General features: G+C 36.8%; 2 protein-coding genes across 4 annotated transcripts; one reads left to right on the forward strand and one right to left on the reverse strand.

The window, feature by feature from the left end:
• Nucleotides 1-1,552: 1,552 nt before the first annotated feature.
• On the forward strand, nt 1,553-16,699 carry LOC130823716 (ABC transporter I family member 11, chloroplastic). Of its 3 annotated transcripts, XM_057688446.1 has the most exons (11): nt 1,553-1,696; nt 1,789-1,855; nt 10,420-10,499; nt 11,722-11,773; nt 11,865-11,998; nt 13,186-13,300; nt 13,474-13,560; nt 14,323-14,371; nt 14,623-14,707; nt 16,064-16,146; nt 16,229-16,699. In XM_057688446.1, the coding sequence occupies exons 1-11, from the start codon at nt 1,614-1,616 to the stop codon at nt 16,237-16,239; spliced, it is 846 nt and encodes a 281-aa protein (XP_057544429.1). In that variant the 5' UTR covers nt 1,553-1,613; the 3' UTR covers nt 16,240-16,699. The 3 variants fall into 3 exon arrangements, with proteins under 3 accessions (XP_057544429.1, XP_057544427.1, XP_057544430.1); XM_057688444.1 differs by having other exon boundaries at nt 16,064-16,699; XM_057688447.1 differs by lacking the exons at nt 16,064-16,146; nt 16,229-16,699 and adding an exon at nt 14,790-15,106.
• On the reverse strand, nt 15,464-19,325 carry LOC130823715 (protein LAZY 1). The gene is made up of 5 exons (XM_057688443.1): nt 19,180-19,325; nt 19,026-19,092; nt 17,499-18,184; nt 16,693-16,975; nt 15,464-16,077 (listed from the first exon to the last, which is right to left on the reverse strand). The coding sequence occupies exons 1-5, from the start codon at nt 19,183-19,185 to the stop codon at nt 16,010-16,012; spliced, it is 1,110 nt and encodes a 369-aa protein (XP_057544426.1). The 5' UTR covers nt 19,186-19,325; the 3' UTR covers nt 15,464-16,009.
• Between the last annotated feature and the right edge of the window lie 1,707 nt (nt 19,326-21,032).

Below are 21,032 nucleotides of genomic sequence, written 5' to 3' on the forward strand. Positions count from 1 at the left end.
TAAGTTACCTCAAGGGTATTACAGACTATGATCACACTTACCTTAAGATAGACAAGCTCTATAAGGTCATGTGTTAAGTATTCTGTTAATGCCTTGGTCGAGTTGATACTATGCGTGTTTTTCACGAGTTTATGTTTGAAAAGAGGAGCGTGAAGACCTGCATTTTACCAAGAACACATGGTTCGGGTTGGAAAGAACGTAATGAAATTAAGAAGTATAAGTGGCCGATAAACGGTTACTATTTGTGCTTGTGTCTTATGAAATCATCTTATGTTGTTTTATAATATAATGTTATCTAGTAGTTGGCCTTATTATATTTGATGCTAGTTACTGACGTGTACGTGTTTGCATTTATGTTTGATTGTTGATGACATTCTATGATTGCCCTGCTATGACACATTGACCTTTGGTCTAATGTCGAACAGCAGGAGAATCATAGACAGGCGTAACAGGTATTGGAGCTTCTTTTGCATTGCCTTGCATTGGGGGAGAGTGATGAGGGCGAAGCATAACCTGTGGCATACCCTTATCTTTCGATTTTGTAGCTCTTGTTATCTTTTGTAAACTTTGGTTGTATGTGTTTTGTTATGAGGCCTTGTGTCCTCCCTTGTATAATTGTATTTTCGCTGTGTAGTTTATAATTCTGTATAGTTTTAAGGAGTTAAGTCTTTTTAAAACGCAAACGTCGACACTGGAACCACGATCCATGCTTGGCATGTTGATTTGAGAAGCTGGCGACGAATCATTTCGCCGTGACATAGTTTTGATAGGCCGTTGGTGCCTTTACTTTATTAGCTTCTAAATAACTTTTGTTTTTCTACAAAGGCGCACACACTCAACTTTTTAAAGTTAATAACTTAATATCTAGAATTTATCCAAATTAATTTCATATTTTCTTTTATGTAACACCCGAATTTCCTCCCGTCCTTTACGATTTTGGTTTCATTAAGGGGTCGGAAATTCAGGGGTGTTACACAGAGGGTTCCCGGAAAAACATTTCGGGCTCTTCTAACCCCTTATTGCATTTTACAGGAACAAGATATCTTTTCAGGCGATCTTATTGCATAACTTGGCAAGATAGCAAAAACAGACTTCCACATCACTAGCATTAGTTTCTGATTAATCCTAGATCAAAGGATTAAGTTCATAATTAATTGTTCCAGAAAAGCAAACAAGAACAATTTGTAAATTTAGTTTGTCTTTTAATTGATTTATTTCTTCTAATTACTTGTTATTTATCTTATGTGCCTACTTTTCCTATAATATTTACACAAGGTCACAAGCTTCTCTTGTGAGATACCGTTTCTCGGTGAGACGACCTTAAATAAGAAGTCTGTATACTCATACTTTGTATTATTAAACTATTTATGTATCTCACAGTGAAACTGTCTCTTATAAAAATGTGTATTGACATAAGTGATGTGCAATTCACTGATTCCATCTAGCACACGACACGAGAAACTTTCAAATTTCGACCCGAAGACCCAATCGTAACCCGAAGACCCGAACCCCTTTCCAAATTCAACCCCGAGCCCGCGAGGCCCGAATTCCTCAATCTAGTTGGTTTATGGCCATACCTGATTTCTGAAACTTCACATTTCCAACAGAGAGCGATGGCAACCGGCTCTCCCCCAATGCTTACCAACTTCATGGGTACCCCCCTTTCTTCCCTTTCTATAACTTCGAGTAAGTCATTGTAAGTAGTTCATATTTTATTTTACTTAACCTTTTAATCTTGGGTTTTTGATATTGTGAATAATTTGCTCTCTCTTTTTTTTTTTCCTCCAGATGTACCAGATTGAATTCAAGAAACTTACAGTCTTCAAGGATATTTTGTGATTATTCCTGCTTTGAAGTAAGTATATGTATCTTCTGGCTTAGTGTCAATGCAGCTTTTTGTTTGTAATTTTTAATAATTCCACATGAATATTGAATTAGCTGTCTTTGTTTGTTAATGTTATTTGTTTTTGGGTCGATTAAGAAAGGAATTAACCTCGCCTTACCTTGAATTAGGGTTATTTTTTGGGTTTAATGGTGAAATAAGAAGCACTCTAGAGCATAAAGATTCAATCTTTATCCGTACAACACCCACGAACAACGGTAGGGGTGTTCTACGTAATGAAACAGCTTACTTCTATGAACTAGAATTGAAAAAATAAGAAATAAAGCAATGAACAAAGACACAAAAAAATTACGAGGTTTATCCAATGTGGGCTAAGTCCTTGGTGGTGGTTATTTTGATTGTATTATAGAGAATAACAATGGAGTTCTTCTAGAACTCATACAATAAAGGTATTACACTTAGAGAGGAAGAGAAGAGAAAGAAGAGGGTTTGTGTTTGGCATAGGGTTAGAATAATTCTATGTATGAGTGTAGAGACTTCTATTTATACTAGAAGTACCATGCTAATCACAGGGAAATAGCCCATAACAAAACAATATGTGACCAACTGTAAAACAGAAGCCGCAGCAGAAACAAGGGAGCATCGCTGAAGGTCTTTCGACCTCTTGGTCGACACAAGCGGAGAGGCTGCCTGGTCGAGCGGTGAAGACATTAGCCTTCTGATCTTGATCTTCAGCAGCAGGAGAACCCCCTTTCATTACCTCATCAACTACACATCTTCAAGTAGTCCTATACACCATCATACACGATCACACATGCAAGCATCAAGCTTCCTTCATGGAGCACTCAAATCACACCAACTCTAACAATCTCCACCTTGACTTGAGTCTACCCAAGTCACACTTCCTTCTAGACACTCCTTCCAACACACTACTAATCAATGGAACAACTAACAACCACGAAAATACCGTCTACTGGCTTTACATCAAGCAAGGTTCCAAACCAACCTAGTCCATGCAAAAAGTGAACTTATTGGTGCGCAAAGGCTTTGTCATCATGTCGGTTGGATTGTTATTTGTGCTTATCTTCACTAAGCCCAATTTCTTGTGCTCAACTTCATCTTGAATGAAATTGTACGTGATGTCAATGTGCTTGATCGTCTCACGATGTGCTCAATTTCACCAAGTAGCATTCCATAGCAACGACTTCAGCCCAAAATCTCTTGCTTAACTTAGCTTGTATGATCATACTTCTAGTCCTTTCCAACAAATTATTGTTCATCCTTTCCGCTACAATATTTTGTTGAGGCCTTCCAACACATGTTCTATGCCTCATTATACCCTCCTTGGTACAATATTGAAGAAACTTCTTATCAACAAACTCAAGACCATTGTCTGTTCTCAATGTCTTGATGCTTTTCTCGGTTTTCTTTTCAATCATGGTCTTCTAATCAATGAAGACATCAAATACATCATCCTTGTGCTTGATGAAATAGCACCAAACCTTCCTTGAACAGTTATCAATGAGAGTGTTGTGTTGGCTTTGCCAACTTCTTGGGTTGCGGGCGGAAAAAGCGGACGTGGGGACTAAGCAAATAGCTGCACCAACCAAGTAAAGTCTTCTTAGAAGGCCCCCAAAGATCGAAATGTATGTAATTAAGAATTTGTTTGGTCTTGTGGATAGTCGGCTTGAAACTCACCCTCTTGTGTTTATCATAAACACAATGTTTGAAAAAACCCAGGTTTCTTTGCTTCTTACCTCCAAACAAGCATTGCTTGCTCAACTCATGCATGCCTCTTTCCCCCATGTGACCCAACCTCAAGTGCCAAAGTTTGGTTTCTTCATCAGACATAACACTAGTTGAGACATTCATAGAGCCGGAGATAATTGAACCCTCTAAAGCATACAAACTCCCATTCATCTACCCCTTCATCACAACTATTGAACCACTATTGACCATCATCACACCACCTTGACAATTAATCCTACAACTATTCATAGGTAGTGAAGAGATCAAGTTCTTCTTTAACCCTGTAACATGCCTAACATCGGTTAAAGTCCTCATCATACCATTAAACATCTTCATTTGAACACTCTCAACACCAACAACCTTGCAAGTTGCATTGTTGCCCATGGTGTTATTTCCTCCATCTAACCTTTCATAGGTAATGAAGAGATCTTTGTTGGGTGTCATATGAAAGGAACACCCAGAGTCAAGATTCCACTCATTTTCACACCCGTACTCATGTGTGGCAACCAAAACGCCACCATTATCACTACCATTCACATAGCTAGCTTCGGTATTGCTAGAACCCTCCTTAGACCTCTCATCATCATTGAAATGCTTCTTTTTTCATTTCCAGCAATTCTTCTTGATGTGACCCTTAAACTTGCAATAGTTGCAAGTCTTGTTCTTGTTTGGTCCGCTAGACTTGAACCTACCTTTTCCCTTGTTCCCTGTACCATAAGTAGATACCTTTTCATTATCCTACCCCTCACAAACAAGCCATTATTTGAAGTGCTAGATGATTTATGTGACAATTGGGTATCAATCAAGTCCCTTTAAGTCAATGCATTCGTGACATCATCACTACTCAAATTATTTCTACCATAAAGCATGGATTATGTAAAGTGCTTATAAGATGGTGATAAGGAACACAACAAATATATAGCCAAGCCCTCATCATCAAGTTTCACATTAATATTTTGCAAATCGATGACAATAAAGTAGAATTCATCAAGATGATGTTTTAAGGGTTTACCTTCCTTCAAAAGAAGATCGTAGAGTCTACTCTACAAGAGTAGCCGGTTGGTTACACTCTTTGCCGTGTAAAGGGACTCCAACTTCTCTCATATCCCCTTTGAGGTTACCTTCTTCGCAACTTCTCTCAATACTTAATTTGAAAGACAGTTGCATAGCCGACAATGCTTTTGCATCCATCTCTTCCCATTATCCTTCATTTAATCCAACGTGTTTCTTTTGTTCACCATCAAGAGCCTTATGCACTCGATTTTGTATCAATATTGCCTTCATTTTGACTTGCCACAGCCAAATTTAATACTCTCGTCAAGCTTTTCAATATCTGGCTCCATTGAAGGCATGTTTTAACAAGTTTACACTCTCAAACACTCCTAAACACCACTAAATACCTTAGGCTCTGATACCAATTGAAATAAGAAGCACTCTAGGGCATAAAGATTCGATCTTTATCCCTACAACACCCAAGAACAATGGTAGGGGTGTTCTATGTAATAGAGCAACTTACTTCGATGCACTATAAAGAAAACAATAAGAAATAAAACAATAAAAAACGACATAAAAAATTTACGAGATTCACCCAACATGGGCTATTTCCTCGGTGGTGTTTATCTTGATAGTATTATAGAGAATAACAATAACGTTCTTCAAAAACTCATACAATGGAGATGTTACACTTAGAGTAGAAGAGAAGAAGAGAAAAAGAGAAGAGGGTTTGTGCTTGGCTTAGGGTTAGAATAATTCTATGTATGAGTGTGGAGGCTTCTATTTATGCTAGAAGTAACATGCTAATGATAGGGCAAAAGCCCATAACAAAACAATATGTGACCAGCCGTAAAATAGAAGCCGCAACAGAATCAGGGGAGCGTCGCTGAAGGTCACTCGACCTCTTGCTCGACTCGAGTAGAGAGGCTGCCTGGTCGAGCGGTGAAGGCAATAGTCTTCTAATCTTCAGCAGCAACATGCAACAAGTAACACAGAACCCCTTTCCATTACCTCATCAAGTACACAGTTCTAAGTAGTCCCATACACCATCATACATGATTACACATGCAAGTATCAAGTTTCCCTCATGGTGCACTTAAGTCACACGAACTCTAACAAATGAATTTATGGAATGAGTCAGCTAGTCTTTTTTATTGACACCAATCTTTCTTGTTTTTGCTTTGATGTAAATGTTGGAGTTGTTTCTGCTCATAAAAGTAAGTTGTTACATCACACACAACACCTCTACCATTGTTCTTGGGTGTTGTAGGGATAAAGTTTGAATCTTTATGCCCTAGAGTGCTTGTTATTTCAATTGGTATCATAGCCTAAGGTATTTGGTGGTGTTTGGGAGTGTTTGAGAGTGTAAGCTTGTTGAAACATGTCTTCAATGAAGCTAGATATTGAAAAGTTTGATAGGAGTGTTAACTTTGGCTTGTGGCAAGTCAAAATGAAGGCAATATTGATACAAAATGGGGTGCATAAGCTCTTGATGGAGAAGAGAAGAAACTGATTTGAGTGAAGAAAAATGGGAAAGGATGGATGTAAATGCATTGTAGGCTGTACAACTTTGTCTTTTAGATGAAGTATTGAGAGAAGTTGTGAAGGAGGTCACCTCAAAGGGGATATGTGAGAAGTTGGAGTCTTTTTACATGACAAATAGTGTAACCAACCAGCTACTCTTGAAGAGTAGACTCTACGATCTTTACTTGGAGGAAGGTAAACCCTTAAAAACTCATCTTTATGAATTCTACTCTGTTGTAATGGATTTGCAAAATATTAATGTGAAACTTGATGATGAGGACTTGGCTATATATTTATTGTGTCCTTGCCACCATCTTACAAGCACTGTTGAGAGACCTTGCTTTATGATATTGATGATTTGAGTAGTGATGATGTTAAGAATGCATTGACCCCAAGGGACTTAATTGATATCCAATTGTCACATAAATCATCTAGCACTTCAAATGTTGGTTTGTTTGTGAGGGGTAGGACTAATGAAAAGGGTTCTACTTATGGTAATGGGAACAAGGGCAAAGATAGGTCTAAGTCTAGAGGACCAAACAAGAACAAGACTTGCAACTATTGCAAACTAAAGGGTCACATCAAGAAGGATTGTCGGAAGTGGAAAAAGAAACATTCCAATGATGATGAGAGGTCTAAGGAGGGTTCTAGCAATGCCGAGGCTAGCTATGTGAATAATAGTGGTGATGGTGGCGTTTTGGTTGCCACATACGAGTACAACTATTAGGGTGAGAATGAGTGGATTCTTGACTCTGAATGTTCCTTCCATATGACACCAAACAAAGATCTCTTCACTACCTATGAAAGGCTAGATGGAGGAAATGTTACCATGGGAAATAATGCAACTTGCAAGGTTGTTGGTGTTGGGAGTGTTCAAATGAAAATGTTTGATGGTATGGTGAGGACTTTGATCGATATTAGGCACTTCCGGGTCTAAAGAAGAATTTGATCTCATTGGGTACTTTGGACAAGAATGGTTTTAGGATTAGTTGTCAACGTGGAGCGATGAAGGTCATTAAAGGTTCACTAGTTGTGATGAAGGGGAAGATGAATGAGAGTTCCTATGCTCTTGAGGGTTCAACTAATTTTGGCTCTGTGAATGTCTCCACTAGTGTTATGTCCAATGAAGAAACCAAACTTCGGCACTTGTGGTTGGATCACATGGGGAAAGAGGTATGCAGGAGTTGAGCAAGCAAGGGTTGTTTGGAGGTAAGAAGCTTGGGAACCTCGATTTTTGCGAACATTGTGTTTATGGGAAACACAAGAAGGTGAGTTTCAAACCGACGATTCACAACACCAAAAGGATCCTTGATTACATACATTCCGATCTTTGGGGGCCTTCTAGGAAGACTTTATTTGGTGGATGCAACTATTTGCTTATGTTTATAAATGATTATTAGGTTTGTTGCTATTTCATCAAGCACAAGGACGATGTATTTGATGTCTTTTTGATTGGAATTGATTGGAAGACTATGTGTAAGGAGTAGAGGTAACAAAGAGTACATGACATATAGTGGACGACTGAAGAAGGGAAGGAAGGCTAATAAAGCTGCTAATCATGAGGAAATTACTGCTATCACTTGGGAGCAGAGATTAATTCTGTCATGATGTCAGACTAAATTCAGTGTATTTTAGAGAAGGATCTAGTACTTTTAATCAATATATATACCCTACAATAAGTGTATTCTGGAGATCAAAAGCAATATACTCATCCTTCTTCTATACTCTCCTCCCTCTTTTTTTTTCTCTCTTTATTAAATGTACTTATAAAAAATCTGCTGATCCATCACACTAGGTATCATAGCAAAAATACAAAAAAATGGGGAATCCAACTGTCATGAAGGGATCCTACTAACCACCAAAGATTTGAATCATTAGAGCAAGACTTAAACCTACTGAAGGATTTATTACCTTCACAAGTACAATTTGAAATTTTTGCCTTGGAGGAAAGAATGGCCTGAATACATGATTCTTTAAAAGAATCTATTATGTCAATCATCATTGAGGGGCATAATCAACTACAAGAAACCTTACAAATAATTCCCACTAATAAAACCCGACAAACACCATCCTTACCTAATCAGAATATCCACTACGACATAAACAACAACCAAACTTTACTCAATCCTAACAAACCTCTATTAGCCCCCATACCCACTGCCATTTTACAGACTGTTACCCAAACTATCCCTCAACTCCACACATCACAAAACCTAATATCCCTCCCTTTCACCTCAATCCAATACCCCACAAACCCAACAACTTTCATGGGGGATCTTTTGTACCCTATGATTATTCTAACCCATCCCACGAAAATACAGTATATGGTGAATCAACCAACAATTCTGGGGCAAGCAATTGGCGCCTCAAACGCATAGACATACCTATTTTTTATAAGGATCATCCGGACGCTTGGTTGTTGAATTTTGATTTGTGGAATTTTGAAGGAAAGCTAATGAAAGGAAAGTGAAAGGATAATTTAATGTTTGTTCTTATTTTTCTATCTTGATAATAGAGAAAAGCAATCATATAGTTAATTATATGAAATTGTTCTTTGCTTCTTACTTTTACTCATCATCCAAGCAATGGAAGAATGAAGATGCTATTGTCTTCTTGGCTATTAGAATAAGAAACCAAATTTGTTTCATTGTTTCTGTTTTGAAGTAAATGCATAATTGTTCTGCAAAGTTGAATTGGATTGTTATTAGTAGGAAAAGGACATGATTTAGGGGGGGGGGGAGGGGGGCGAGAAGGGTGATAATTTGTTAATTTAGTCTCTTAAAGTCTTCTGCTTTTGTGATTTTGGGGTGTTTGGTTTGGTTGTGAACATTTTCCTTGGATAACATTATTTAGGAAGCTTTTTTATATTGGAAAATGTAAATGATAATTAATTTTCTATTGTTGGGGTGAATGAAAAACTATTAAACTAAGGAGGAAATGGCGATGTTAGAAATGGAAGAGTGAATATCCGTGAAGGGATGGAAAACACTTTTCCACTCAGGTTTTGCTTTCTAAATCTGTTGTCAAACCAAATAAAGGAAAATAGGGGAAAATGTTTTCTTTGAGCAAACGTCATTCACCAAACCAATCACCCCCTGATGGATTGTGGTAGGAAAGGAAGCAATACGAAAAGAGAGTCTAATATTTGTTACAATGTCAAATTTATGACACTTCTATCCTTAAAATAGAGAAAAGCAATCATATTGTGAGTTTGTGACGGATATGAAACTGTTCTTTTGTTTCCTATCAATACTCATCATCCAAGCAATGGATTGGAGGAATTTGGATGCTATTTTTTCTTGGGAGTTGGAATAAGAAAAACAAATTTCCTTAGTTGCCTTTTTTCTGTAACATACTTCTTAAAGATCTATTTTATGTTTGGTGAAATACTATGACCATGATCAACCATGGAAATCTGTTGAAGTTGTGCGAAATGAAAACATTTTGGCCAATTTTCCACTTAGTTGATAGAACTTTAAACAGGATACGTGCTGTTTTCTGTTGATGTTTGGCTTCCGCCTTGCGTGACATGAGGCCATGTATATAAGCCTATACAATTACATTCTTTCAGTGTTCAAATATCTGGTATCACAGTGAAGTTATATTAGAATGTATTAGTATGCAAAATTGTTATGAAATTTAGAATGTTGATTTTGAAACTAACTCTATGCGGAGGCCTGGGCTAAAGTAGTGAATTGGCTTGTCTGGCTTCTAATATTTCAAGGACTTTTGAACTCTTTCAAATAGATTACTGTTGCTTAACTTGTGGGCTGCTGCACTCTATTTGATCGCTGTTCTGAAAATTTTTCCAATGTGTAGGTTCTATCCCATGCTTTTTATAGTTGGTGCTGTCAAGTGTCGACCTATCATTATGCTACAATGTTGATATTTTGCTTAAAGAACTAAGAAAGCAAAAGTCATATGTGCTTATAACATGAATAGCTTCTCTGCTTTAGTAGAACCGTAGAAGAGATGGAATAAGTGATGGAGAACAGACACTACTATTTTGAGTGTACAAAATAGACTTTTGGATTCTGGGTGAACTTTCAAATCCACTTGCTCCCATAACTCTCAGTTTCCCTTTGAGTGCTCTGCCCAGTTCCCATAAGCAATAGCATGGACGCATGGTGATATGAAAGAAATATTTTTGTTTGCGTGTGGCTGAAACTAATTTCCTAGTCCAACTTCTTGCTGTCATGGTTCTAGTCCGCTTATCTAAATTGCAAGTGTCTATGTGAAATTGATGGTTAATATTTTTGGATTTTAACATTTTAGGCATTGTAGAACTCATTGTTTTGTTCTCCTGCAAGGTTAAAGATCTATGTTATAGGGCACCTGGGACTCAAATTAATATATTGAACAACGTAAGCTTTTGTCTCCCACAGAAAAGGTACACCTATTATATTGCTCTCCTAGATACTAGAGTATTACGCTTCTTGTATTTAGTTCTCGAGAAATTGCTATTGCATTTTCCATCTTTCTTTGTCTCTTCGCTTTCCAGTCTGGGTATTCTGCCAAAACCAGCTGCTTACGTTATGGTGGCTATATAAGAGAGATGGGAGATGGTGTCTATTAATTTCTTGATGATGATGAATGTACACATGATATTTTGTGTTGGAAATACTTCACATTTGAGACAAGATTCCACATCGATAAAATAGTGAGTTGTGGACTTGCATATATATTAGGTGGGTTAATCCTCCTACTACCATATGGTTTTGGGAAGCAATGAACCTTACCAAGTGTATGTGCAAGTCAATGCTCTTAACCCGTGGGTTTGTGGGCTTGAACCAACGGGTGTTCCGTATCCACACGAGTGGCCCACGGTGAGATTAAGTGATGAATTGTCACGGCCTAATATCTAAGTGTGGTAATTTCTTGAACATTGGAGTATAGTTGTGAAAACATATTTTTGGTTCATCAATTAGCCTTTTTTTCCCTTCCCTTTGTGGTTCTAGGAGGGAAACCCTTTCTTTGTGTCTTTGTTATAGGCACAACATTCTGCTGCATTGCCTTTATTTGGCTCCCACCAAGGAGGGTCGAATTTACGCAACCTTACTCTTGAGAGATAACGAAGAGGTTGTTTTTAATTGGCCCTTGGTAGAAAACTCATCCAACTTCGCATAAATAAAAAGTGCAGATAAATCAATGAGTCATTTGAATATAGTCAATGTATGATTATAATCCGAAACCAAAGAACTACTGATCTTTGGCCCACACTGTGTCGTTGCTATAGATAATTTTTCTGATTCAAAACAAACAAAATGGGACTAACTTGGATAAATCTCCTCTCCGTGAATGGAGGATGAATAATTGAATACATGTTTTGTTTTCTAGAAAGTGAGCCAGAAAATTACCTGGCCTACATATTTTGTGCATTTCTTAAGGTTGTCCTTTTGAATTTGGGTGGGCTGCTTATGCTATATCTACTGGCTGTGTAGATAGTTATGATCATCTGTTCTTTTAATTTACTGGTGGATGAGTTTGTATAGTCCTAATTCATTAATAGCTTTTACGGTAGTTTTTGTGCTAAAAATCCTTACATTGAGCAACCTAATTCTATCAATCTTTATTTTAATGTTGCAATTTGATTTTCTTTTGTGATTTCTCAGTTTTGGTTTAATCTTTGGACGAAGTGGCAGTGGAAAGACAACACTTTTGCAGGTTTTTTTTAGTTTTATTGGTAATACTATCATGGTATCAACTTATCATGTTCATGTACTTTATAAGTCTTTGACATTCTTTTTGTTTGCAGCTGCTTGCTGGGCTAAGTAAACCAACATCAGGTTCCATCCTTTTACAAGGATATGGAGAGGATGGGCGTTCAAATCAACCATCTGAGTTGTTACCACCAGAGCGAGTTGGAATTGTTTTTCAGTTTCCAGAAAGGTGTGTAATGTTGTGGGTTTAGAGGCTGCATTTCATTTACCACCTAAATGAGTTTATTTTTTCTGTAGGAGTTATCATTATTTGCATTTTTGATTGCAATATATGGCTGTTTCACCTTTCCTTGAGCTCGACTGTGTGCTTCAAATGCTACTTCTGCTTTCCTTGAACACTTTGGAATCTCAACTTTATTTGTTTGGAACATATGTTTATGTGTAAAGAACCAAAGTTTACATCTTAAAGTTATGCTTGGTTTTTTTTTGCTTTGAGTAGAAGTTGATCCTGATCCTGATCAATAGAATGTGTGCCGATATGCACTTTTATTCAATTGTGTGATCTCAGACATCGCTTCTACTTTCCCTATAGAAATAAAAGTGCCCTTAAATACCTCATTTTTTTAAGTTCCCAGAGATATTTACTTAGTACGTGCAGGTTTTTCTTGGAAATTGCTTAGTTTTTCTCTATAGTAAACTTCTACCCAAATTCTTATTCTTCTCTTCCCTTGTCTTCTTCTCTGTTATTTTAGGAAGATCATCGGTGAGGCAAGACCCAGATCCGGATTCAAATCCAAGGGTCTAAATTTTTAGGACCCAGATCCAGATCCATGGATCCAATATCAGATTCGTGTTCAAAACAAGTCAAGCTTATTTTGAAATGCTTGATGAATTTTAAATCGTATTGAGATTGCAATAGAGTTATATTCTTTAACGAATGATAATAATTATGTATAACTAAGAATGAAAAAACTAACAATGACAACACTACAAATTAACATAGCCTTTAATAACTAATATTCTCACAATTAAATTCCAAAAACAAGACTACAAACAACACAATATAATGTGAATCGTTAGATTTAGTAATTATAAACATGAGCTTAGGGTTCGTAATTATTATTTATGTTACAGACTTTAGAACAGAGGGAACATATTGGACTTTATAAGTAAATCAAATTGCAGCCCATGATTCGTTTTTAAAAAAAAGTTCGGGTTTTTTTTTTTGAGATCCGAATCCAAATTCTGTCATTTGAAATCGGATCTAGTTTCAACCTGGATCCGCTGGGTCCAAAATTTTAGGACCCAGAATAGTGAAAACGAATCTGGATCAGCGGATCTGGGTCGGGTCCAGGATCCATTGCCATCCCTAATCGGTGTCCTGAAGTTTCTACTTATTATTTGTTTTTGTGCTAGATACTTTCTGGCTGATACTTTGTTGGACGAGGTAACATTTGCCTGGCCAAAGCAAAAAGGGGGTCTTAAAACAAGGGAATATCTCGCTTCCAATCTTGCACGGGCTCTAAATTGGGTATTGTTCGTCTCTTTGCATTATAGGCCTTTGACATTATATATGACACAAACTCTATCCAAATGTAGTGCTCATATGTTGTCTTTGTGCTAATCAATATACGACCTACTTTGATTCTTTTTTCAAAATTGTAGTTTGTTCATCAATTTGAATTGCTTCTATTTCATTGCAAGGTTGGGTTAAATGGCGTGCCTTTTGATAAAGATCCTCAATCCCTTAGTGGTGGCTACAAGCGACGACTTGCTCTTGCCATTCAATTAGTAAGATCTTCAGTCTATCTGTTAATTATGGTAACATTGTTTTTGGAGTTCAAAGTCAAACTTGGACTGTCCATGTTTATCAAAATATATAATGAAAATATAAGAATTGTATCATTAGAAATCTAGATTTTTATTGACAAGTATTTTCATAAAATGTAATTCTATATGGCATGGATGTTATACTTGTGCCCTTCATCTCATAAGATTTTCGTTAATAAGGGTTTTGGCACGTTAGTTTAAAATTTAAGATTAATATAGAAGTGGTATGGGATGTGTTTTGTCCCTTATTTTGATGGGGCCAAAGATTTATAGTTCTTTGGTTTTGGATTATAATGGCCTAACGTAAAATGACTCATTTACTTGTACTTCTTATTTATGTGAAGTTGCACATGACGTTTGCTACCCAGGGTCAATCGAAAACAACCTCTTTATTAGCCTTATCACTTAACTGGCCTTCCCAAAACCCACCCTAGGCAGGACCCACTTAATGGCATCAGGATAATGAAATGTTGTAATGGAATGTCGTATAGGATGTTATTTCCTAGTTGGTGATTAATTATAGAGTGGGGGGGGAACTCCTAGTAATGAAAGTTTAATTAAAAATTTAAGGGGATGGAGAGAGATGAAAAATGATCAGAAACTAGAGGGAAGTGTGAAATAAATTGTGAGACGATGGTAGTGCTAATGTTACTAAGACCTTCATAATTTGATTGCAACTAGAACACCTTGAATATTTATTTATTATTGATGACCTCGTTTCAGATTCAAGTTCCAGAATTGTTGATTCTAGATGAACCTCTTGCTGGTCTTGGTATGCATGCATTCTAATCTTTTATTTATTTATTTATCATTGAAGTTCTTTTAATGATTGGATATGTCAGTTTCTTATCAAGGATAAGCAGCAGTTATACTGCTTGAAATACTAGATGCATGTATTAGTGTTCTACACGAAAACATGAGACTCGTTATTGTAAATGTCCTAGTAAAGTTGCAGTTTTATTCATAAAGGTATCATTTTTGTGGGTCTGACTTAATTTTGTGTCACCGTATTTATTGTGGCAGATTGGAAGGCACGGGCAGATGTAGCCAAACTACTGAAGCATCTGAAGAAGGAGCTGACTCTGCTTGTTGTCAGCCATGATCTTAAGTAAGCTTCCTTTTCATGCTGTTCTCCTTTCTATGTATCTTGTGCAGGTACCAATTGTGATATTGTGTATTCTGAATCACAGTGAGCTAGCACCCCTTGTTGATCGATCATGGAGGATGGAAAATGGTGGGGTTCTGAAAGAGGAGCCTCTACCTTTGTAGCTTGAAATTTGCTGTTTTTGCTTTTGATGTGAAGCACGCTGTTTGAGATGTACATCTTAAACTTGGTAGCGAAGTTGACATTTGTTGATGATTATGCTATTTGTAGATTTGAGATGTATATATCTTAAACTTTGGTCACATCATCACACCATTGGATCTCATTCAGGTTGTTTGTAACATACAACTGTGAAGGGGCTTATTTAGCGTCATTCTGAAAATTGCTAAGACGGTTTATTGATTCGACTAGTGCCACATGTTTTGCTAATCTTCTCACGAATCACGAATCGGGAAAAGCAAATTATGGTCGGTTTTGGGCTATTCTTGGGCAAATTTGAGTGAATCACGAATTCAAAAAGTGAATTAGCTAGCGAATTATGTTACACTAGATTCGACTCTTGTTTGAGAGGCAACTAGTAGCATACTATATCATATCAAAGAGTAGTATAGGCTATCATGCTCTTGGACATCACTGAAAAGTTTCTTGTAGGGACTAGGACACCTGCAGCTAAGTTAGAAATGTTCTATACTGTGCATGTCTATTGTATACTTGATTTTCTATACTACGTCATGTACATTCATACTATGTCTACTGAAGCTCGTCTAATTGTGAGGCGCCGTATTTTTTTGATTGTACATACTAAACTGGTTTCTTGCCAGCTTGTTTCAGCTGATTAGGGAAGTGTTTGTTTTGGCTGCTATTTGACAATCCAATCTAGCTATAGTCATCCTTCTCTAATATCGCTGTAAGGAAAACTCAACTGTATATGCTTTGTGACTATCACGTAGAATATGGTATATTATTATGTGCTGTATGATCACTTCATTTGATAAATTACTTATGAACTTTATTCGATATCTGAATCATTACTGTCACATTATCATTACAATATGTAATATCGAGTGCTGAATGAACTTGTTATAAAGGAAGACTGGAAGACAATAGCAGCACACCTGATTTTTACAAAGCACACTAAGAGTAGTAACCGATAACCATTGGAGAAAGAGGAAAAAAGGAAGAGAAAAGCACATCATAATTATCTTTAGCAGAACTGCCGTATGAACAGAGAAAGAGTCTTGCAAATGACTTCCTGAGCTCGTGTATGTCTAACGATGTGTGGCATTACTGGTATCTGTAAGCATACTAGGCAGAAATAACTTCCGATTCTGAAGTCTGAACTCCTTTGTTCTGCTGCAGCTCCAGCACAAAATCTGCACGGCCAAGACATGGAAATCGTCAAATGCACTGGGTGGCTAATGTTTTGGCTAGCATTATGAATGGTATGATAATTTAAATACAGATGATGAATTTTGTTTAATATTTGTGTGGATAGTTGGTAAATCTTTGTTGAATATCTTGTAGGTATCTGTTGAACTTTGTCTAACTTATATGGATGCCGGCTATGTTACTTGGACTCTTCATTTTGTTTCACGTTCCCATGTCTGATCCTTAATGCTCGGACATTGGTATGGCACTTAGACACTTTATTTTAGACATAAAATGGAATGTTTAGAGTATTCGACTCTTAGACATGTACAATATCCGACATCAGTGTCCGAGTCCATGTAACATAGGATGCCGGTTAGTATAGTTGGCTAGTTTCGTTGGCTTTGTCTTAGGGTTGTTGCTGAAGTTCTAAGACCAAATTTTTGCATATTCCTGCCCTTTTTGGCTTCCTATTAAGAAGGAAAAAAAAAAAGAGAAAAAACACGTGTCTAGTATTGTTGATCATGTAGCGAAACTTGCATAATCTATCATCATAATAAAACTAGATGATTTGAACTGTAATATATAATTGATACCAGTGACCATGCATGTCCACTTACACTCTTCATCGGTTTTGATCCAATGCTCCATTTCTTCGCTGTCACTTTCATCTTTCAGTTCATCTAGATTTTTCTCGGTCATTGCATCTCGAGGTAGTTTCATATCTTTATTTCCTTTCAGAGCGCCCCAACAGCCAATCCTAGTCTTTCCACTGGTGAGTGCTGAATCTATGTAGGATTTGGGATTCTTCTTTTTGTCATACTTGCTGCACTTGCACTCTTTTGCGGGAACTTTAACTTTACTGATATCAGGATGAACTTTTTTGTGGAAAACCCGGTTGATCTGCAGAACAGAAATTGTGTTATGTAGGATATTGATACTCTTAACTCCATGTTATAGTAAGACAGTCAACCTTAAGCAACTAAAGGCTTTAGGGAAATCGGTTCCCCAGAACAACTGATTTTGAGTGCTTTATGGTCAGGGGCGGATCTAGAAAAAAAAAAAGTGATGTCACTTGAAAGGATAAAATAAGTGAATGGCAAAATGGGTTAACTATTTCTTCGGTTTTTATAAAGTAAAAGTGGTGTGAATAAAGGAATGGAGAAAGAAAAAATAAAGGTAGTTGGGTCTTGAACTATAGATTAAAAGATAACCACTGAACCAACTCAGCCCACTTACACTTTAATACTTCTACTATTTGTTTTCCGAATTTAAGTGATGTCACTTGACTACCGTGACACCCATTTCCCTCCGCCACTGCTTGTGGTATTTTATTGTGTGCGAAGCTCCGATTAGTGGTAGAAAAAGTTGTCTAACTCTTTGGGTCTATATAGGATGAATGTTAAATGAATTGCTGAGGATTTACCTTCTTGAGCTTTTTGAGAGTGAAAAACGACTCAACTGCATCATGACGAGTAGGATTTTCGCTGATCATAGGAGAATTTTGAGTTGGCTGCAGCATCTTGTTCATTAGATGATCAGACGATTGGACTTCTTTTATGGGTTGTTTCGGTCTTCTGTCTTTCATAGTACTCTTCTTAAAAAGCGCATTTAAGGACACGTTTCCTTTCTTTTTCTTTGGTTTTGTTTCCGGGAGTTCAGTGGATGACCCAAGAAGATATCCTTGTAGGGGATATACTTGCTTATCAACTGAGTTGTAATCACTCAGATCGTTCACCTCATCTCCGAGAGTTATAGTACTTGCTTGACTGTTTTTCCTTGATGACTCGGTGCTTCCTTCATTTTCAGCTTCAACCTTAAGAAATTTCTCTAATTCTTCATTAATGAGCTTCAAGTCGTATTTCATGTCTGTCATAACTCCTTCATTTGTTACCTCATAAGGGAAATCAAATGTTGGTGTTGGGGGTTCCGATATTGGCTCGACACTAAGAGTTCCGATTGTAAGGAAGCCTGGGAATATTTCCGAGGATTGTTCTTCATTGAACTCTTCATCGTTGTTGCCACCGAATTCATCCTGACAGTGCCTATTTGGCTGCCACATTTGTTTGGAGTCATTACTTGGCATAAGCAGCAAGCAACTACAAGAATTCCCTGAAACAATAAATAAATAAATGAAATTAGGAATATATGTGGTCAGTACTCAGTAGGTAGTCAGATTACTATTTGTTCCTTCAAAAAGGTGTTTCATGACTTTGATTCTTTTGGCTAGACTACTTGATACAATGATAAGGTAATTTACAAAATTCTTTGTTTTGGTACCCTATTCTCTCCGGTTGAGGCGAGTATGAATATGAATTTGATGGGTAGTAGGTGAGTTTAAAAAAAGCCTTACCGGACATGGATATTGGGTAGGTGGTAGATATGAGGATTGAGGATTTACTGTCCCTATATCAAGCTAATTAGCCCCATACATGTCCCTTTGTATCCGCTCGCCCATACCCACTATAAACTAATATTTTTTATCAAAAAATGTCGGTAAATTTCTAAAAATATTTTAATTGACTAGCCAAAAGTACTTTATGTAATATTTGATCAAAAGCTTATGTAAATTTTCGATTTTGGATTTACTAATAAATAATATGTTGAATTATTGGTCGCGAAGTTATTATTTCTCGTTAAAATTTCACGTGTTGGATGTAGTTAGGAATGCACATCTACTCATATAAAATAAATGTGTTAGAGGTGGGTACTAGTCGGGTATGAGATGGGTATAACGTGGGTATAGGGTGGGAATCGGCCGAGTCTAAGGTGAATATGGGCAGACCGACTTTCAATACCCATGTGTGCAGAAGTGGGTATGAATATTTTTACCCGCCATGGATGGTGAGTAGGGCAGGTGGTGAGTATGAAAATTTTAGGCGGGTATGTTATAAGGATTTGTGTACGTGCATTTTGGTAAATTGAGCATTGAGTATTGATAGAGGGATAATACCAAGACTTGAAGCCTGCATTGAACTAGTGGCATCTTGTTGTAGCTTCCGATGCATCCAACTGAATAACTGCACAATATATACATCAAAAATCAGAATAAGATTGAATAGAAGGTATCTATCTGTTTATATTGAGCAAGAAAGGGTTTAACAGACCTTCATTCTGATATTCTTCGGGTGCGAGAATTCGATACTGCTGTCCAATTCTGATAATTTAGCAGATCATATATAATAAGTTGCGCTTAGGTGGCTTCTCAGGACACCCTTTTATGATTGAATGATTGTAACGACATCCTCTAGAAAAATGCAGCTGAAGAAAAAGAGAAAACAAACACAAGGAAAAGTACAAATAGAGGATCTTATCATGTTCATTATTTGTAGAGTAGGTTTTGGTTTCCTACTCACTCTTTAAGCTCCTATAATTCCCTGTTGGTGTTCTTATCACTCTTTTTAAGTCAGCCATATGCGTCATAGTATGTTTCTGAAATCAGACCTCATGACTAATCGGCGTAATGTCGAAATTTAGTGCCGCAGACGGTATGCACAAGCCTTGCTTGAGCCTATTTTTGCTTTACAAGAACTACTCCGATCCGACCTGTACGTGTTTATTTGAGTTTGGCTCAGTCTTTATGCGAATTGTTGGATGTCATGTTCACTGATCACTCCGGTTTCTATTGCTCGTAATGCCTTAACCCATTAATGTACGAGGCTAACTGACTCGGTGTTGCAAGTACTTGAAACCTCAAACCGGAAAAAATATATATGTTTAGACAATATTGGCCTTATTCTCTACCCGGTCTTGAATCTTCGGTATGTTTAGCTACTAGTATGTGCTTGCTTAAGTTGTTGCTTTAGACTTCTTTGTGAGTTGAACCTTTTTGGTTTAGATGATTTGCTTACATTTCTTTGTGTATTCTACTTCTCTGTCTCTTTGAGTTTGCTACTGAAAGTGACATTTTTCTTCATAACATGTAAATAGCAAACTCAAAAGGAAAGAAGAGTATACTTTTGAGTATCTTTTCATTTAGGGCATTTGGGGTGGAGCTTTCTCCTTACCCATTTTTAATTGTTTGGTCCACATAACTGGTTGAAAAGACTTGAAATTGGTTCAATTCATTAGAATCCTTCAACTTGTCTATCCAGAAAAAAGTTAGTAGTCAATCAACTTGCTTGCTTATATCAATGTTAATTCAAGCGTTGAACATATTTTGTTTGGCATTTATGGGGTTACATATTTGATTTAGATTGCTTATTTAGGTAGGAGATTGAAACCTTGTACCTTCTATTAGGCACTAATTCCAAGATTACAAGTATGAGAGCTTTGTTTGTAACTTTGAGATTACAAATATCAATTGAATGATAGACCAAATAAAGTATGGAAATAAATTAGGGTTCTTGTTACTTCCCTTCTAGGTGACTAGAAGTCTTTCCTTTAACCTTATTTCTTCTACATGGTGTTTGAAATAAAAATCTAAAATAACTTAGAGATTGGGGTTGACTTTGTGTTCATGATTATGGAATGTGCCTAAGCTTTAGGGAGCTAGTTGTTGAAATGAGTAGAAGGCGTTCATACACCTTTCTATTGTGATATTTCTCCCACAAAGGTGCTTAAATACAAGTGTTGTAGTGAATTATGAACTTTGATGATATTAAGAGTTAATTACTCTCTCAATATTATCTCATGAAAGGAAGAACGAGAATGGAGTATTTTTAAGAGAGAAATCATAAATCATATGAAATTGGGATGGAATGTCTCTTGGCATGCAACCTCTATTTATAGAGCTATGCATCAAACAATACCTCATTTTGAAACAAAAGTATTTCACCAAACAAAGCTTTTTCACCAAGCAAAGCTTATGAAACAAAGTAATGTTTCACGAAGCAAAGCTTATGAAACAAAGTAATGTTTCACCAAACAAAACTTATGAATCAAAGTAATGATTCATCAAATTCTTTGAGGTATTAAATTTGGACTTATAATATATTTATGTAGTCTCACTACTATACTA

This window comes from Amaranthus tricolor, chromosome 9 (assembly GCF_026212465.1).
Source record: "Amaranthus tricolor cultivar Red isolate AtriRed21 chromosome 9, ASM2621246v1, whole genome shotgun sequence".
In the NCBI taxonomy this organism is placed as follows: domain Eukaryota; kingdom Viridiplantae; phylum Streptophyta; class Magnoliopsida; order Caryophyllales; family Amaranthaceae; genus Amaranthus; species Amaranthus tricolor.